We start from the raw sequence: 20,491 nt of genomic DNA on the forward strand, positions 1-20,491 counted from the left end.
AAGGTAGATTAAGCTTTAAATTTCAAATAAAGTAAAAAGAATGAGAGAAATATTAAAGGAGGTGTGAGTGCAGCAAATGGAGAGAGGTGGAAGACAGACTAAGCCAGCAAAATGGAGAAAATTGTGATGGTACCAAGCATAAAAAAAAATAAACTAAAGATACCTAAACCAACACATTGTATTATGTTATCTTTCTGTTTGTGTGTCTGTTCACCTTTACATAGTATAAGAATGCACCTAAACAAATAAATCATCGACCACAAGAGAGAGTGAATTCACAAACTTTACTATAATAACCAGGCCCATACAAACACATGCTGTTGTACAGTGTTAAAGAAAAGTTGATGTCAGATTGTCAAAGGTTTCATTGCATGAGGACTTTTAGTCTTTAAGACTACGCTCCGTTATCAGAAACTAAGTAATAAAGAAAACATGACAAACAAATTAAACAAACTAATAAATACCACCATCCATTCACCTGTCGGGACTCAACATCCCTTGAAAAACAATTAATTAGAATTAAACCAATATCTAATAAATATGAGAGGCCATGTTGAAATGGATATACTAAATGTGCATTAAATGTACATAACATAGACTTTTCTGCTTTGCAGAATTTAAGTGAGAGAGAGAGAGACACCATGGCAGAAACTGCTCATTTCAATTATTTGTATGAAGATGAAGATGAACATGAAAATGCATTGTTAAAAGAAAATTGGGGTGTTTATGTCATGCAGTTTGCCCCAAGGGATTGCGGGGGTCTTTTTAGAAGGATGTTGTCCTCCTGGACACCATAAATGTTCACTTGTATGGCACTGCAAACTAGTTTTATACGCAGCAGTAACTGAACAGTCATGGTGACATCCCTTTTGCACTTGCCTCAGAGGGGACATCATCATCATTTTTGCATCATCATTCTGTGTCCTTGTCCTTTGCAGTTCTTCTCCCAATACTCCATGACATTCACGCCGTCCCTGAGTAACGTCTTCACTTTTTTTCCACCATCTTGACTTGTCCTCGTTCGTTTTATCACCAGGTGTTCAGCTCTGCATCCCAGAGTGGACCAGGTGGCTCTGATCAGCAGTAATATGGCTCTTTGCCCTACAGCCTTTCTGAAACAAGGCTAAGGAGTTGCATTCTCCTGAGAGAGTTTCTTACTGGTGTCTCGAAGGCACCCCTGCTCAACAGTATTTGGTACAGTCCTGGGCGGGAATGCGGGATCTCACAGTACAGACACTGACTGGTGGAGTCCACAGACTTTACTATGAGAGGAAGGGCGGCTGACTTCGAGTGAGTCAGCGTTATTGTACAAAGACAAGATTCAGCACCAACTGATGAATTTGTCACAAACAAACGGAAACGCAATATCGTGAAACACTGATGAACGGGCAACACGCTAAATTCACCACACTGACGTTTTTAGAAAATAAATGACAGAATGGAGCCCAGATTGATTTTTTTTTTTTAACACCTCATAATGGTTTCAATATTAGGTGAACAGAATGCCACATCTCAGGCACATGTTCAGGGAAAGTGTATTAGTGTAATTATGTGTGTGAAAGCAGCTCTTTAATACAACCATGGTCTCAGAAGGATGAGTCCAGTATTATAGTTAGAAGTGCTTTAATTGTTCGGTTCTGAATGGTGAGGAGACCCAAGCCTCTGTGCGTGCGGGACCAAGGGTCAGGTCAGCACCGGATTTGTGTGTGTGCGTTTGTGTACGTGTTTATTTGTAAATAAGTGAGTGTGGTCAGACCCGAACATGTGGTCCAACCCCAGAAGTGAGAGGGACGGTAGAGCCACAGTCATAGTCCATATCCACACTCGTGTGACCTGAAGCTATCAGCCCGCCCACCGGATAAGCTCGTCCATCCACCTGTCTGTCCCGAAAACTCTGGATGTAGCTCTGCCAGACAGAAGAAATAAACATAAATAGGCTTATATATCATAGGTATAGATTCAAAATATTACTACATTATACAGTGAACATAAACAAAAGCTCAACCTTACTTAACATTTTGAAGCTATGGGTGAACAGACCTTCAATGGAGGGACAGAAATCTCTCAGATTTGAGTTAAAACATATCTTCATTTGTGTCACAAAGATGAAAGAAAATCTTATGGATTGGAACGACGTGAGGGTGAGTAACTCATGACTTAATTTTAATGTTTGGGTAAACCCTTTAAAGGGAGACTTATTTCAAAATGTATAACATTACCATTTCCATGAAGATGCATCGAGCTTGTCACGTGACACCGCGGCCACAATATCGGACAAAATCAAATAAAACGATACATCAGTCATACACACTGATGTATCAGTTTTATTTAATTTTTATTTAAAATATTCACAAACTTGTAAACCAGATTGCGAAATATCAGATTTTCTCAAATACATGTAAATAAATGTATTTTGTCTACACACATTTAAGGTCATGCTAATTGACCAGTGCCTTCATGTTAGTTTATGAAGATTTACAACAGATACATTTATTCACTTCTCCTGAAATTCATGAAAGTAAGTGGCCAGTGAACTGGGAGAAGAATAAAATAAATGTTATAGTTACCTCCCAAATGTGTTTGTAACATAAAACACATTGTCAAATTATGTTTGAAAGGGTTCAATTATTTCCCATAGATTTTCTGCTTCAATAGACATCAGTGTGTATTTATATTAATACATATTATATTAATATAAACTATAAATGTTTTTGCTAGTATATGTGTGTAAATGTCTGAAACCTAAAATAAACAAGAAAACACTGAACAGTTGTGATATACGATAAGTCTCTCTCTGGCTTAGCGCCAGTCAAAGCAGATTTGAATTTAGCAGTTGATCACATGATGCACTGAGAGTTTTAAATACACTGGTGTTATTGTATGCGTCAAAGGCTTAAATATATTCTCCATCCAGATAATTAGAAAAAATTAACCAAGCTACAAAAAAAAAATTCCCCAAGGAATTCATTAAGGGGGCATTATGACATTTTTTGACCCCAAGCCCCATTCATTTCGAACCTTGCCCTCCAGTATATGTGTATAATTTGTGCAAGTATGCATGTACAGGACGGGTGTATGTGTGTGGACTCACAGGAGAAAGTACATCACCGTCAAAGCGTCGTATAGGGTTGGGTTTCCTGCGGTAGGCAGGCTCTGGGTGCAGGGCCTTGGCGGCATGTGTGTGTTGTGAGTCCTGCTTCTGCTTCTTTTTTTTCTTCCTGCTGCTTTCCCTCCTCTCCTCCTTCTGACGAATACGCATGAGCTGAACTCGTCGCTGCTGACGACTGATCATCACTGAAAAAGAGAGAAAGAGTGCATTACATAACAGTAACATACATTTTGTATATAATTGGCACAGTTCACTCAAAATTTAAAACTATTTCTACTAACTAATTCTTTCTAAACTACTGGTTTCTATACAACTAAAGTGAATGGGAATGAACATTGTCAAACAAATGAAGCACAACAAAAGTACCATAAATGTAGTAATACAGCACACATGTGGTGTGTCATGTGATGTATAATTCCCAATCCATTCAATAACTTAATGCGATGAACACAGACAGAGCATGTTTACATGCACTGTGTTAGTGCTTAGTGGTGTACTATTTTTCCTTTATTTTAATCATCCATTCTTTTGTACAGTCATGCACACTCTTTAAAATCCTACATATGTTTGCATGATCAAAGTCGCATTCTCTGGCACAAACCCAGGTGTAAAACCGGTTTCTCTTAATCCCTTGGCGTAAAAAACTAACTTGGAGACTAATTGCAATTTTTCTGATAAAATATTATTGCAAAGAGCTCCAGGTTACAATAGAATATTACTATTTAACTATAAAATACAAATAGAGTATTTAAGAAAAAACACCATTATGATTATTTATTTTTATTTTCCAGTACAACTGTAAAATTACAATTCTAATATTTATTTCTTCCAAATCAAGCTTTTATTTTGGCTGAAAACTGCAGGGAGCTCTTCAATTCCCAATGAAATGTAAGTAGAGACAGCTCTTTTCTTCCGTATTGTGACATTGTACATCCAAGTAAAACAGATTATTGACAAAGAAAAAAATGCAGGCTGTGACTTGGTTCCATGCATTGATTGTTAATTAGATTTTTAGGTCAAAATTTTTTTTTAAGACTTTAATGCTTTTCTCTTTATAAATGCTTCCGAGCTGCTTGGAGACACTGAAAACACTGTATCATGAGCTGCACGCGTGGAAATGAAAACAGTGCCGCTTTTTGCTATAAAACTCGCTGTGCATATGTTTTTTATTTAATAAAATCGCAGCCTTTGCTATTGATAATCACACTAAGCAATATTTCAATTTAATTTGATTAATCATTCAGCCCTAGTATAAACTACTTTTATAGTCTTTTATTTTTGGAGTTTGACAGCATCTGTGCCTATTCACTTTCAAAAGAGCACTCTGCACGTTCTGCCAAACATCTCCTCGTGTTCCATGGAAGAAAGAAAATCATGCAGTTTTGGAATGACATGAGGGTGAAATAATGCCAGAGCATTCATGTAAACTCACTCTTTAAGAAATCTGACATTAAAAACCATTCAGTGGACACACACTTGGAATGGAAACTGCCTTGGAGAGACAGAGAGAACCTCTCCATGACCTGATGCTCTGCTCTGCATGATTGTTTCTGTGATCATTAGTCACACAGGCCTGAGAGCACACCGACAGACAGGAACCATCTGCCGTGCTGCGCACACATTCATACAAACCTTCTCTCCCTCTCCGGTAGAGTAAATCTACAAGAACAGTGTGTCACATACTCCAAACAACACTCTGTCTCTCCCTGACTCACCCTTCGTGTGGGAGTAGCCCTCTGCCGTCACTCTCCACTGCACCAAAACACCCAGCAAGGCGAGAGCAGGCCAGGCTCCCAGGACCACCCATGTAGTCCAGCACACCGGCTCCCGGGGGCCCGTTTTCACCCGATCGTAAATATACCTCACAAGTCCAAAGAGCTCCACGAAATAATCAGTGGCCACGACGATCACTGCAGCCCCGAACACGGCTGTGGAGAGCGTGGTGAAGCATCTCTGCCACTGCAGGGTGAGGACGGCGAACAGCATGCCCAGCCCCAGCAGCACGCCCAGGGGCACCCACACTGACCGCGGGGGGTTGGATGACAGCTCCTCCATGCCTATCAGAGTCCCGATGCCCACCAGCAGGCCCAGGAGCAGCCCCACCATAAAAAGCCCAACGCTCCGTACCAGCATAGTCACCAGGCCGCACAGGGTGCCGATGCCCAGCCCGATGCCCACGCTGGCCTCAATGCTCAGCTGCGTGTCTAATATTCGCTCCTTGTAACAGAGCAGGAAGATGATCACAGAGCCGAACATCAGACCCGTGAGGAAGAGTACAGCCTTAAAACAGCGGTAACCTGCAAAAGGGAAAGAGAACTGGAGGTGAGAGTTGAATGAGTGAACAAATGTGCAAAAGAGTGAAGGAGGGAGAAGAGAAAGACATCCGAGGTGGATAAATACTGAAAGTTTGTACAGAGTGGCTGATTTCACAGCTCAAGAATAGCAGTTTATTAGCAGCTCAACACTTTCCATAGTTGTCAGTGAGAAAGAAAAAAAAGAAGAAAAGAAAAAAACTAAAACAAAACAGAAATGACTTTAAAGTTGAAGCCCTCAGGATTATACCCTTCATGTATAATACAAAAAAATAACAGGGTATTAAATAAAAATAAAATCATTAAAAAGTTAAATAAATTTTAAATGCTACATGTGAATTTAGGCATCACATTACAATATACATTATGAAAATAGATATGCACATTTCATTGGGTCATTCCGTGTCAACTCCCGGTCCCCAGCTAAAAATTTAGATTTTTTTACTGTTGAAAGAAATACATGAATGAAGAAGACAGACATAATATTGTTTTGATAGAGGGAAACACAATACATTTCTAGTTTCAGTATTATTTCAGCTGAAAAGTTACCCACATTTGGTTTTTGAACATTATAAATGGGTAACATTCAACAATTTGAACATGCACTGAATTCATTTTAAACATATATTTTTGGTTTTTTTTTTTATAGCTATTTCAGTTCAAATATATTGAGAAGATTCCAATATATTCAAGTCTGTGATTTTGAGTAAGGGAAAATACCTGTTTGTATTTGACATTCAGTTATGCTGTACAATTAAAAGACTGTCTGCAACTAGCACGGCACAAGTAGAATGATAGCTTACTTGTTAATGCACTGGCATTAGCAAAGCTATTGCTCATTGGACGTACAATCATGCAGCATAGTTTTTGTACATGCAGCCATCCACAACCTAACCATAAGCTCTACGTTTCTGCACAATGTTAACCATAAAAACTTCAACGTAACAGAAACTCTTAAATGTCAAACATAACTAAACATTAAACATTAACAGGTCTTTCCCTTCACTCCAAAACACATTAAATAACACTTAATTTAAACATTTACTCTCCAGATCCAGCCATATCCAAAGCATGCTGGGAAATATAATTCCTAAGCCCAGTTTTAGTTAATGCAACAAAAATCATTCATGTAATCCCAACACGAATGGTAAAAGTAAACTTAAATTCTAAATATATTTAAGTGGATTGAACACAATGAGATTAAGTTAGGACAAAATGTATAGCAATTGTGTTGCTTTAGCTCATTTTAATTAATTAATTTAAACAAGCAGCACAAATCTTCTTTTTTCAGCGTGGGACCACATTGAGATTCCCATGTCTCTGGGATTAAACCTAATAGGACCTTAAAAATTAACATTACAAAAGAAACATTTATTAAGAACCAGAATCTAGAAGGCTATTAAGATATCTTTAATACTTTTAGAGTTACAAGCACACAGCCCTTTGGAAAAGAATATTTGTGGCACTTGTATTTCAATGCAATTGTTTTGATAGGAAAAACAATACATTCCTAGTTTCAACGTTATTTGTTCCTCAGCTGTTCCTCTTTGAAAAATAATAATAATAATAATCTGCGGTACTTTTAAATAGTGGATTATTCAGTAAATATACATCCATGACATTTAATATTTTATCTTTCATCACTATTTATATTTGTCTTTCTTTCTTTTTTTTTTTATACAAAATAAAAAAAAATTGAGGCAGGGAAGTTTCTCAAAATTGGTTGATTTAACAAGAACAACCCACCTTAAGTTTATTCAGAGGCATAACATATGCTTAAATTTGGTGTAGATGTTATTTATACAGATAAATTACTGTACATTAAATGCACATATGCAAATATATCATTTTTCACTCTATAAATTGTTTGATTAAGATGATATGTAAATGCATGGTTTTACAATCAAAGCTCAGTAGTTTTAATTGTGGACGTTTTTAGAATTATTCTAAAAGGCTTTTTGCTTTATTTTAAAAAGTATGTACTATCAATCAGATAACAGAAGGTACATTGTAAATTGTGTGCAAACTGGCTTTTCAGAAAAGTTCATTTTCATAACAATGCTATTACATTGTTAATTTCTTTACAATGCTATTGTTTGCATTTCTCTTGCAATGTGAGTAGCCATTAAAAATAGAGAAGGCTTAAAGGTACGGTGTCAAAAACATCCATTAAATTCTATATGACAGCTGTTGACTAACAACATAAGTGGATTGAATGTTACAAAAAAGTAGAATATGTTCCCTTTGTAGCCATCTCAAGAAGAATGCAGTACAGTTATACAAGCTATGACCTTATTTAGAACCTCATCAATATTGAAAAGAGGGCAAAAAACAACTCTCAGAACAAGAGAACATGGGTTTGACACAGAAACAGAATAAAAATTGAAAACCACCACCACCATAACTCTGAGAAATAATTATGCAAGCATGAGATCATGTGCCATCTACAGACTGTTAACTGTAATAAAATTATTAACATTGTATCTTGGTAACATATACAAATAATGGGTCTCATTCATGAAACACGAGCAGAACGAATTTTTGTGTAAATCGTGTGTAAAGTGGTTCTGGCGTAAATTTTCGGATTCATTAAAATGTTCGTATTTTCCAAATGTTAGTTGGTACGAAAGAAACCTACACCTGCTCCCAGCCACGCGTAAATAGTGCGTTTAAGGCGAGACACTACAGGTGAATAGGGTAAAATTTTTAACTAGCAGATATCACCATGAAACTTTCCCAGTTGATTACCTACATTAAGATGAGAAAAAAAATGTATTACAAGTTTTCTATAATTTAATGTTTAAATATGCAAATCAGGCAATTTCTAATTAAATATGCGCTGTTTTGCATATATTTAAAAAAACGAAATCTGAGTATTGGATAAAGCCAGGTTAAAAATAATTTTTTCATTGTGTTCACATATTAGATGGGAAAAAAATTACAGAGGGATTTATGGATATCTACTTTTGTTATCCTGTAAATCAGAATATACTGTCAATAGCCTTAAAAAAAAAGATTTTCGCCATGTTTTTTGGAATAAAATGTTATATAAATCAGGCTAGGAATAATATATTTACAAATCCCTCTGTAAATGTCTTCATAATATAACTAGGTACAAGACTGGAAAGTTTGGTGTATAAAGGTGCTACTGAAGTGGAGATTTCGTACTTGGAGAATGAGAGAAAGGTCATTTTGAGAAAACGGGCTTTAAAGATTTATCATCAGCCAATGAGATTGCGCTTTCAGCCCTTTTACTTTCACGATTGGTTGCTGATAAAAAGGAAATGACCATATTTGGATCCGACAGCATTGTAGAGGAGAGAGAGAGCTATCCAGCCGTGCGTGTGATGACAGGAAGAAGACAGAGATCGCGGAGCAGTGGGAAGATTAAGAACGCAAACTTTTGTTGAATTTATGAGAAATCTACAGACGCGAACAGACAAAGTGTAGTAAAATAAAGACCTAAATGTGTATTTCGGACTTTTTTTCACCACAAGTCTGAAAGAAGACATGCTATTGAAGACAAATATCCAAAAATCTCAAAATTGACCAGTAAAAAAAAAACGATGTTTTTGCCTGCCGTGTCTCGCCTTAACATCCGAACGTTTTGCTCATTAATAAGGCTGCATTTTAATTCACCTTAATCGGGCACATATTACACAGCATTTTGAAAAAATATTATATATAGCCTAGTAATTACATACGGTTTTTCTTTTTACTTTTATTACGAGAGCCAGTAATAGCATCTGCAAACGGAACACAAGTCCGCAAGTCTTTTATATTTTTTATATTTTTTATATTCAAGCTGTTTATTCATTTATTTATTTTTTCCGCAAGTCCGCAAGTCACAAGTGTTGCAGTCAAGCTTCATGTCGAACCATTTTCTTTTCACTTCTGGGACTGTTCGATTAACAGATGAAACTCCGTTAACTGCATCTTTAGGCTAATATGCTGCCAAGCATTTTTACCTAAAGCATTTAGGTAAAAGCATTATTATATAAAAAATCCTTTTTTTTAGGACCTGATACGCCACTATGTAGGCTACGCTTGAAAATAAAATGTGGCGTTTTGAATGAACTTCTGATAAATAAAACTTCAATTTCTGCATCTGAGAAATTTCTCTTCTTCATTCGCTTTTGAGAAGACATGTTGAAATCCTTCGTTTCGTGTCATAATATGATGCCCATATATAGTTGTCAGTCGGTTTTAATGGGCGGGATTTATGGTAATTGAGAATGAGCGTGCACGCGCGCGTCCCATTTACGACTGATTGGAATTCATTTCACATTTCACTATCAAATCTGACGTTTACGAAGTATTTGTGAATCAGGAGAAGAATTTTCGGGAATGTCTCTTTACGCGCAAATCACTCACATATTTACTCGTATATTTACGAATGTTTCATGAATGAGACCCATTGTGTCTTGGTAATGCACATAAACATGAAGACTCAACTCACCAAAGAAGCAATAGATGATCCCGAAGAGACAGCACATAGAGCAGACCACCGAGGGGACCACCTCATAACGTCGTCCCACTCCATCGCTACAAGGCTCTGGTCCAGCTTCTCTTGAGGGAGGGGCCAGCTTAAAGGCTAGGGTCTGCAAGGTGGACGTCATGGTGACCGTAGTGCACTGGACGGAGCGAACAGGTTGTAGGGAAGGGGTGACTGAGGGAAGGGGAAAGGGCTGGGAAATCAGGGTACACCACGTGTCCACATGAATCTACCTGTAAGAGAGAGAAAAATCTGTGTTATAAGATTGGAAGACTAGAAGTTGCATAAACCAACATGTAATTAGTAGGAAAATCGAGCCAAGTCAAATATATTCGTATAGCAGTTTTCACAATACACACAGTTTCAAAGCATCTTGACAGAAAATCATGATGTTAATGTTTATGAGTCAGGCGATAATATAGTTTACATTTTTCTATGATATGACAATCAAACAGTTGAAATATGCCAGATATAACATATTTCGCTCTATGCGAGTATACTGTATGCATGCATATCAAGTTGGACATGCTTATATATCCAACTTTATATAAAGAGCAGTTATATAAGAGTAATAAGTTACATTTTGCACAAAAAAATTAGGCAGTTGAGATTTTCAATATAGTGCATATGGCTTTACTATACGTGAGTGTACTGTATGTATGCGGATAAGGTTAGATATGATAACTTAATATATGGAGCTGTGCAATAATAGTTTACATTTTGCGAAGACAAACAATCACGCAGCCAATATTTGCTATACAGTATATTGCTTTACATGGGAATACTGTATGTGCAGGTAAAGTAGGATAATCTATTTATCCCACATTTAATATAACGCTGGGTGATAATATACTGTAGTAAGTGTACATTTTTCAACAATGTAACAATCAACCAGTTGAGATTTGCCTTATAGAACCTATAAAATCGAACCTAAAAAAAATTAAAAATCCCTAGGCCTATATTTATTATGTTTATTAAAGTTTTCAAGTTTTAAAGATTCCGAATTACACTGACTCTTTCTCTGTCCTGCCCCTTTAGTTCGACCTTTTCCCCTGTGTCTGGCTGTTTGGAAAAGATTTTGGATAATGTAAGGCTACTTTTATGAAATTTACACATGTCTACGACACTACTGATATGTAGGCCATTACTCACTCACAGATATTGCCGTTTCATTTATTCACTGCTTTACTTCACTCTTCTTAATTCTCTCCCTTTCTTTTTTTACATTTTCTTAATTTAATTTTCAAAATTACAGAATTCAATATCAAATTCTTGACACATTTCTTTTACACATTTTGTAAGTATAACTTGAAACACAACAATAAAAAAAAAATATATATATATAAAAAAAACTTAAAAATAAAAGGCATCACAAATATATGTTAAATTGATTTAGCAGAGATATAGATCTTTGGGCTTTTCGATTTTTTAAAAACTTTATGGATTGAGCAAACTTGGGTTTTGAGTTACTCCATTTAGTTTGATGAATACAACATTTTCCTAATAACAAAAACAAATCGAAAACATATTTTTCTTTTGGAAAAGTCATATTCATTTGTATGAAGTAAGACAGATGACAAATTTAAGAATGTAAGTGCCATGATCTCTGAATAGAGATTCAATTTTGGCTGAAATAGAATTCATGACAATACAATATTCTTTAACAGAAATATGACACTTACATTTCAGACATAGTTCAGTAATACTCAAAAAATGACCATCAGAATTCAACAACTGACCAACAAATAATATATCAGACTCAAACCAATGTCTAAAAAATAAAGTTTTTCTTTGGTGTGTGATATACTTATTATTCCAAATAAAAAAGGAGTGAGGATAGAAGTTATGTTTAAAAGCCACACCATGTCAAAAGGACTTGCTTGTGAAAATTAGATAAACAAAGAAGTATTTTGTTAATATCAAAACTGCATCTAAGGAAAAAAATATATACCACCAAGTTGATTATTAATTAGCCTAAATGGTTAGGGAAAATATTCCACATAGAGCAATTAATTATAATAAAACATTTTAGCCAATTTATTTTAAAAGTACTATTCAAAGTTGTAAAATCCACAACATTGAAACCACTCTGATCATATGGATTGCATAATATTTTTCTTTAAATAATGAGGTTTGTTTTTCCACACAAAATCAAATAACAACTTGTCAAACGCTTTGGTACAAATAGAGCTTGGGAAATATACGCAGACCTTGACAAACCTTCAGATTTAGACAATAAGACACGACCATAAATGGATAAATCTCTCTGCAACCAAGAGTCAAACTTTCTTTTTGTACTGTTGATAATCGGATTAAAGTTAAGAGAAGCACGATATGATTCATCTTTACAAAGTTTTACTCCAAGATATGCGACTACCTCCTTAACCGGGACTCCATCAATTTCTTCAAGGTTAACACTCCTAAGTGGAAATCTCTCATATTTGCTAATATTAAGGTTAAGACCAGATACTTTAGAGAAATTATTGATGGTACAAATTGCTTTAGCTGCCAAATTTTTTATTCATTCCCAAAAATGTTAATACCTTGAAAGAAATTCCTATTTACATAGCAAGAAAGAACCTGTGCAACGAGCCAAAAAAAAAAAAAAAAAAAAAAGAAATGGTGAGATTGGGCAGCCTTGTCTGATGCCCCTAGAAAGAAAAAAAATCTACCAGAGTCCCATTAATCATTTTAACAGAGCTGATACATTCGGTGTACAGGGTTGTAATTGCCTTTCTAAAAAAAATACCCAAATTTAAAGTAGCCTATTCTAATGTTGCGAACATGAATTTGTGTTCTACTGCATTGAACGCTTTATTAAAATCAACAAATAGTATTAGATTGTCATCATTGAGAAGGTGACTATAATCAATAAAATCAAAAATAAGACAAATACATGCCTCCCTTTCATGAAACCAGACTGAGACTGATCAATTAGGGAATCCAATCCTAATTTCAGCCTGCTGGCAAAAATAAGAGAAAACAGTAATGATGGGTTTACGAATTAATTTTTCTAAACTTTCAGAGATGCCCTTTCCCCATTTATTTTAGCTATGTTTAATGAATCTATAAATAATGGAATTTTACCTTCATCTCTCAGACAGGGGGTAATTACCTTAATACCAAAGGCAAATAAGGACACCTTATCTCTAGATGGGTGGAGACCCATAACTTTATTTTTCTCTCCCTTTCTTTATCTCCTCCACTTTCTTCCTCCCCCTCCACCACTTGTTCAGTCATGCCCTTCTCCTCTGTCACATAGGCCTAGTTGTGGTTCCTTTTGTGCTTAACGATGCCTAATAACTGTTCTGCCGTTAGGTCTTCTTTAATGATCACAATCTAATCAATGGACAATTCTTAACAACTTTGTGTGATTGTTCTGGCACTGTTTACAACAGAATAGTGGTCGACCGATATTTGACATTTTTTATTAATAGGTTTTTAAATATGTTTTTCTGTTTGGCGATGTATTGGATGTATTGAATTTTATTTTGACGGCACGCCAGACTTTTAAGGCTACGTTCACACTGTACATTTTTGGGATTGACAACCGCATTTACTTACAGGTGTGTGAGTCTCGAAATGTCCCGTTCACACAGCAAATTACAGCAGCATCTCGAATAATGACTAGAGTCAACCCCCAGTAACCATAGCGACATTGACCGAAGTAATATCCAAGATGGCGACGTCCATAACTCTGAAAAAGTATTATCACTTTTGACACGACAAGAGTCCAATTGACCCGCGAGTTCTGTCAAAATTTCAATAACCGACAGAAGCTTCAATGAAAACACATGCAAGCCGGACGCTTTAATCACTCGCATCTCACGTCCTTTTACAGTGTCTCGCGCATAACACGACATCTGTGAAGGGAGCTAGCCTGGTTAAAACCAGACCATTCTCAGTAGTAACTGAGTTATGGTCTGGCAAAGCTTAATTAATAACTCATTTCCAAAGGGGCATCACCAATGGACGTCGCTCAAATGCCTCTGGGCGCAATTGGATAGACCTAAAACCAATCAGAGCGATTGTCATCGTGTAAAGCCCGCCCCAACGTTTCTGATTGGTGCCGCGATTTCGAGGGATTAGAAATGGGCTTGAATGAGCTCTTTGCCAGACTACTTGCAGAGCAAATCTTAATTTGCCAGAAGTTGTCTGGGTTTTCCCAGGCTAGAAGGGAGCCACTCCGGTGGAGAAACGACTGAATCTAAAACCTTCAGATGACACACACGGCTCATATCTCCGTCGCTGTAAGTTACCGAAAGCAAAACCCCTTAGCAGAGCGACTCTCTCGCACTGTATGACGTGAAACAGACAAATATTTGTCCAGTGCGGTTCCGTTCACACAGCGCGGGTTTTCCGAGAATGCGTTGTGCGTCCTGAAAATTTAGTGTGAGAGTTCGGTTGTCACTCCCGTAATTAAATAACAGAACTGTGTGTGAACGTAACCGTATTAAGGATTCAAATAAAGGAGTCGGACTGATAACCGTATTCTGCTGCTGTGTGAACGTGGCCTTATTTTGACGGCGCTAAGAACGCTGGATCTGAGAAAGAAAGCGCCTGAGCACACAGCGCTCTCACTCTCGGTTTAAGTTTTGTCTAATACGTTACTAGATAGAACTGTTAAACAACAAAGAAAGTAAACTGTATACAAAAATGTATTGTAGCGTTTGCTTTTACATTATTTGTAACAAAAGCAAACACTATTATACTTTCTCACTTACTATCAGATTCAGCAAATACACATGCATATCATTTAAACAAATCTTTGAATATCTAAGAAATATTTAATTTCACAAACCATCGGCCAACCTTCTCTCTTAGATATCGGCATCGGCCATCAAAGAAACAATAGGTAACAACTCTTAAGTTTCTCAAATTCTAGTTCCAGATTCTTTATCCAACACTCTTTGACACTGCAGAAAAAGTAGTAATGTGTCAGAACTGCTGACCAGCAGTGATTGGAACCACTAAGTAGTTGTACTAAGCCATTTGTTTCAATGAAATGAACTGGTTTGTTGCAACCATGATTCATTTTTACAACAGTCCTAAAAGGGGACATAACACACAGTTTCTGCCTATCTCGTGTTAATCTTGAGTACCTATATAGTATTGCATCCTTCATATCTCAGAGGAGTCTTTAGTTTGATCAGATTTATAAAAGAGAGATACAGCTGTACCGCTTCTTTCCGAAAACAGACAAAAAACTTTGGCCATGTTGGCCAACTTTGGCAGGAGAATCCAACTGTTTAACAATGCAAATAAGTCAGAATGCATGAAATAGCATTAGCGTGTGCAGCACAGCAAAAATAGACTGTGCGGAAACTATCGCTGCACTGCTGTATACGCACCGCTCCTGGAACGCATTGCCGGATCGCATCTGCGTGCAGTGTGAAAGCTCTAACCTGTTAAAGGATAATTCCGGTATTTAACACCTTGAGTCTATTTTGTAGTTTGTTATGGATGAACTAGAGTGGTGGACACAGAAATTTTGACTCTTTTAGAATCACCTCTGACCGCTTCAGAGTGGGTGTCTATGGGCATGCACGAACATGTCCTTATAACAACCCTTAACGTTCGTTTTCAAAACTGTGCAACTCACCGAGTGGTTAGTGGTGTTCGTTGATGATTAAAAACAAATATATCGGCGCAATGTATGATTTCAATCCGTGTTATTTGCTATAGTGGAACTATTTTTTCAGATACCACACAACCGCGTATAAACTTCCGCTCGATATTTGAGTCTGAAGCGTTAGCACACTCCGACCACTTGATGGCGACAACCACTTTGCCGTACAAGGACGCTGTGCGGAACTCGGTGTCTATCGCATAGAGCACAGTTGCTCTGCTCACGCTAGCCTTCTGAGAGACGGAGAACTGAGCAAAAAGACTACAACCAAATGTAAACAGCCCCCTTTTCCGTTTCCGGTAGCGCAGTAATATAAACGAGCAATGAGTCCTCCAACAGAAATCAATGGGATTTTACAAAATGACAAATAAAACACGACAGAAACTGTATTTCGCTACGCTACTTGTTTTTAATCATCAACGAACACCACTAACCACTCGGTGAGTTGCACAGTTTTGAAAACGAACGTTAAGGGTTGTTTTAAGGACATGTTCGTGCATGCCCATAGACACCCACTCTGAAGCGGTCAGAGGTGATTCTAAAAGAGTCAAAATTTCTGTGTCCACCACTCTAGTTCATCCATAACAAACTACAAAATAGACTCAAGGTGTTAAATACCGGAATTATCCTTTAATATGGGTACAAAAAAAAGTTTTTGTGAAACAGGTATTAGACATCCCCTTTAAGAATCTAAAAATACTTTGCATTTGCACATATTACTGTTTGCAGTAACTATAACTGCTTTTCAACCAAAGTAACTGTTGTTACATCCCTTTTGGTTTGTTTATGTGTTTTATGCTGTTGTGGCATAAATCCAAAATGTGGTTTTTATCCAGGAAGAAGACCGAATTGGTTCCTGCAGTCTGATTGGTGCCATGCCCTGATTGATCAGCTGACACCTGGACGTGTATAAAAGCCTCCTTCGTTACTGCTTTCATTAGCCTTGTGTTAATTCGCTACACTTGTCTTGCCTGACTTTGCTACTAAGTGTATTAGTAAGACTGTTGAGAGTGTTTATTCTGGGGTGTGCATTTGAGAATTTGTTTAAGAGAGAAGAGTTTGTTTTGTTTCTTGTGAACTGCCATTTTCGTGATAATGACTACCGCCTGTTTAATTACCTAGATTCCAGATTACCCCTGCACTGATTTATTTGCTCTTATACCTGTATATACTTGTGTTTTGGATTTGGGAGGTAGGGAGACCGACGCCACCTTTTTGTTTGATCTTTATTGCTTTTGTTTTGGATTAGGGAGTTAGGGAAGTAATTGTATTTTCTTTTCTTTTTTCTTTTCTTGGACAGTAAGAGGTACATACAAATTAGTTACTTTTTTGTTTGTTATTTTGGGCTTTGTCGGCTCCTGAGGTAAAAATCCCCAATTGAATTATAAACCAGTTAAAACTCAATAAATAGTGTTTCATTCACTTTTCCATAAAAAGAAACCGTATCGTTTCCTTTTTTTATGTTACGTCCTTTACCCTAGACGGGGCGTAACACTGTTAAAGTAACTTTTTACCTCATCAGTCAAATCCTCAGTGCATTCCAAATGGCCCGAGTAAGTTCACTCATCTGCTTTCTCAGTATAAATCAGACTTGTCTGAAAGAGATGGTTTTCAGTTGTAATCCTGCTCATTATGTCCAAAAGAGAGTTCTCAGTTCAATGACCTGGTTGGCGACAAGCGGACAACTCTACAAGTGCTTGATGGTTGACTGATATTTGGCATTTTTTTTAATTATTGGCATCAGCTGATCTGTTCACTTAATAAGTGTTGGAAGCGGGACTTTTATTTTGAAAGTGCTGAGAGCACAGGTTCACAGGAGCTCCCATTCTCTGTCTTCATTAGTTTACTGTGTTTGTTTAACAGTCCTGTCTAATAAATTAATAACTTATTTATTTGTGCAAAAAAACAAAAATACATCTACAGAATCAAGAAACTTCTATCTAAAAGTATAAGGGGCCATTTACAAGACACGCTTTCAAACTTTTTATGCGTTTTGGGGGCCTGAAAATGTAAGGCCCCAGGTTTCAAAGTGCAAGATTTTGAAAACGATACCGTTATCCTCTCCATGTAAACAGCAAAATTAACAAAAGTAACATCATGCGCATGCCATGCGTATTATGCGTTTAGTCTATAGGCCCTTAGTTTGTCGTCAACTACTGTCGTGGTGTCGTCAACTACTGTCGTGGTGTCGTCAACTACTGGCCAGGCATGCATAACAGCATTGTTATGCTAAGTTGTTTTTGTGGATCCTTGAAAAAGGGACAACATTGTCGTCTGTAAAAAACACGAAGGAAAAACTTTTCCATTTTAAGTACACATTGACATGTAAATAATATACCCTAAATTGGTTATATTACATTAATATATTTATTTTTCCCCAAGTTCAATCGGCTTATATAGGCTTTATATTGGCCATCCTGCTAAGATATCAGCAACACACCCATAAAAAAAAAATTTACACTTCAAAGGGAATGAACTCAAAGCCAAAAATGGTGTGTGTGTGTTTTTAAGTGCTTTCTAAAACCCTCTAAGCAAAGCTCTCACTCTAACGGTGCATTCACACGGGGTGTCGGCTTTAACGCTTCTCATTTACTTTGAATGGGTGACGTCATGCATTGCTGAACTAAAATGTGGGTTACATGGCGTTGCTCGTGGCAGAAGTTGAAAACTTTTCAACTTAAAGCGCCAACGCAGGCACCAGCCAATTAGATCGCCTATGCAAATACCATGGCGCAGATGCTAGTCAATTGCGTTCATGCAACACCGGGGTCGCGTCAACACCAAGCTTCAGACACGCCCTCCATCAAGCATTGACGCCGATGCCCTGTGTGAATGCAGCGTATAATCATCCTCTTTAAAGCAAAGCTGCAAAAGCTATAAACTTTTTGCTGCATACATTCTGCAGTGTTATGTACAGCTGTTTCTGAATTACTGCTGGGCGGTATACCGAAAGCCGGTGTTTATTTTTGTTATGGTATGAATTTTCAATATACAGCAATACCGGGGCCGGTTTCACAAACTATTTTAGACCGGTCTATAGTGTTAGACAAGTCTAAAATTTGCTCATAGACTAGTCTAATGCAAGTTAGAATGTTTCACAAAAATAAATTCTAACTTAATTTAGACCAAAAAAAATTTACACCTTACCCCCAGGCTAGAGTTCTCAACGGGCGTGAAAATTACAACCCGACCCGACCCGGCCCGTGGCTTTTAAAGCCCGGACCCGATGTAACCCGACACATCAACATTAATGGCGCTTTTCCACTGCATGGTACGGCTCGGTTCGGCTCGACTCGGCGCGGAACGGTTCGGTTCGCTTCGCTTTTCCACTGCGTGGTACGACTCGGCTCGGTACGGCACGGTTCGGTTCGCTTTAGCTCGGTTGCTTTTCCACTGCAGTTAGTACCGCTTCAAAGTGGGTGGGACTGATCGTCTCTACTGCCATTATCATATTAAATGCGAATTTTTCATTCCGTGTTTCCCCATCCACTCCTCGGCAACCAACGAGAGGAACGTCTGCACCTCGTCCACTGACCACGATTCAGCCATTTCTTTTTTAAGTTTATTTTCTTTCTTTTTTTAAGCAAATACTTTTAAAACAGGTGCTACAGCGTTGGCTGTTGTCTACTGGCTTTTTAAATCTAGCGGGTTTAGTGTCTCGTGTCGTAAATACAATGACGCTGGTAGTGATGATTCTGTCTGACCAATCAGTGATCTGCAGTGTTTTCACGTCACATTTTAGTATCGGTACGGTACGCTTGGAACCTCAACAGAGGTGGTACCATTTAAAGCGAGCCGAAGCGAGCCGTACCGTACCATACCGTACCATGCAGTGGAAATGCGCCATAAGTGAGCCGTACCGAACCGAGCCGTACCATACCATGCAGTGGAAAAGCGCCAAAGCGTGCCGTACCGAACCGAGCCGTACCGTACCATGCAGTGGAAAAGCGCCATAATTATCTGCCCGAACCCGGCCCGCGGCGGAAATTTTTTTTCTCATACACGTATTATCATGACCAACAGACACGAATTCAAATCAACCTTCTTTTTTTTTTTACTGAGCGGAAAAGATTAAGCCCAAGGTCCGACCCGACCCGAGTCATTTGCTTATATTTTCGACCCGAACCCGTGGGTCCCGTCGGGTTTGTCGGGCCGACCCGTTGAGAACTCTACCCCAGGCTAACTTAGGTCTAAGACTCTGTGTTACCTTGGCAACCAGCAGTAACAATCAGTTACATTACAAACAGCCAAAAGAAAAGGGAAAATGGCTCATAATTTGTGGTTTGCCGACGACGTTATGGAGAGAGCTATGAGAAGTGAATATTTCCTCTTAAATATTTCTTTTTTGGCATCTTGTACCATGTTTTTGTATCTTTTCTGTACGTCTTTAACGCTACGCTCAACGGTCGGATTAACGCTGTTAACTGTCATAGCAATCTTTTTCCAAATTAAACATTTCTTCTTGTTACTACATTCTCCGCTAATTTTCCCAAGTAAAATGTCCTGTAACTGTTATACTGTTATAAACGCTTACTCGATCCGTCATGTTTTTTGTTTTGAAAAGTGTCTTATTTTACCCAGAATGCATTGCAGTGTAGTCCTACTTAAGATAGTCAGAGTCTTAAGTGCTTTGTGCAACGGTCTGATTTAGATGTCTATCTGAAGTCTGACTATCTACTATATCTAAGCCATAGTCAAAGTCTATCTTTGTGAAACCGGCCCCCGGTGTATGTCGCTTTAACAACGATCGGAACTAGTGATCATTTGCGATGATCATTTCCGATATATCGGCCGACCGATATATCAGTCCGATATTTGTGGGTTTTACGTGCATCGGCAGATACGCGGCTGCTGCGTTCGCTGATAGTTTTTTCCCGTCATTATTTACAGACAGGCGTCCGCTCTGTGTTGCTGGAGACGCTGCAGTTCACGTGCAGCCCATGCAC

The 20,491-nt window shown here is 37.8% G+C and overlaps 1 protein-coding gene across 3 annotated transcripts in view; it reads right to left on the minus strand.

The window, feature by feature from the left end:
- Positions 1-14: 14 nt before the first annotated feature.
- Positions 15-20,491, minus strand: part of tmem198ab (transmembrane protein 198ab) — a 36,299-nt gene continuing 15,822 nt past the window's right edge. For all 3 annotated transcript variants that reach the window (XM_082136970.1, XM_082136971.1, XM_082136969.1), the window contains 4 exons: positions 9,881-10,149; positions 4,825-5,406; positions 3,092-3,294; positions 15-1,906 (listed from right to left, as the gene is read on the minus strand). In XM_082136970.1, coding sequence (XP_081993096.1) covers positions 1,751-1,906; positions 3,092-3,294; positions 4,825-5,406; positions 9,881-10,040 — 1,101 coding nt within the window. In that variant the 5' untranslated portion in view covers positions 10,041-10,149 and the 3' untranslated portion in view covers positions 15-1,750. The remainder of the gene's footprint in view (positions 1,907-3,091; positions 3,295-4,824; positions 5,407-9,880; positions 10,150-20,491) is intronic.

Source organism: Leuciscus leuciscus (genome assembly GCF_965113295.1).
Source record: "Leuciscus leuciscus genome assembly, chromosome: 14".
NCBI lineage: Eukaryota > Metazoa > Chordata > Actinopteri > Cypriniformes > Leuciscidae > Leuciscus > Leuciscus leuciscus.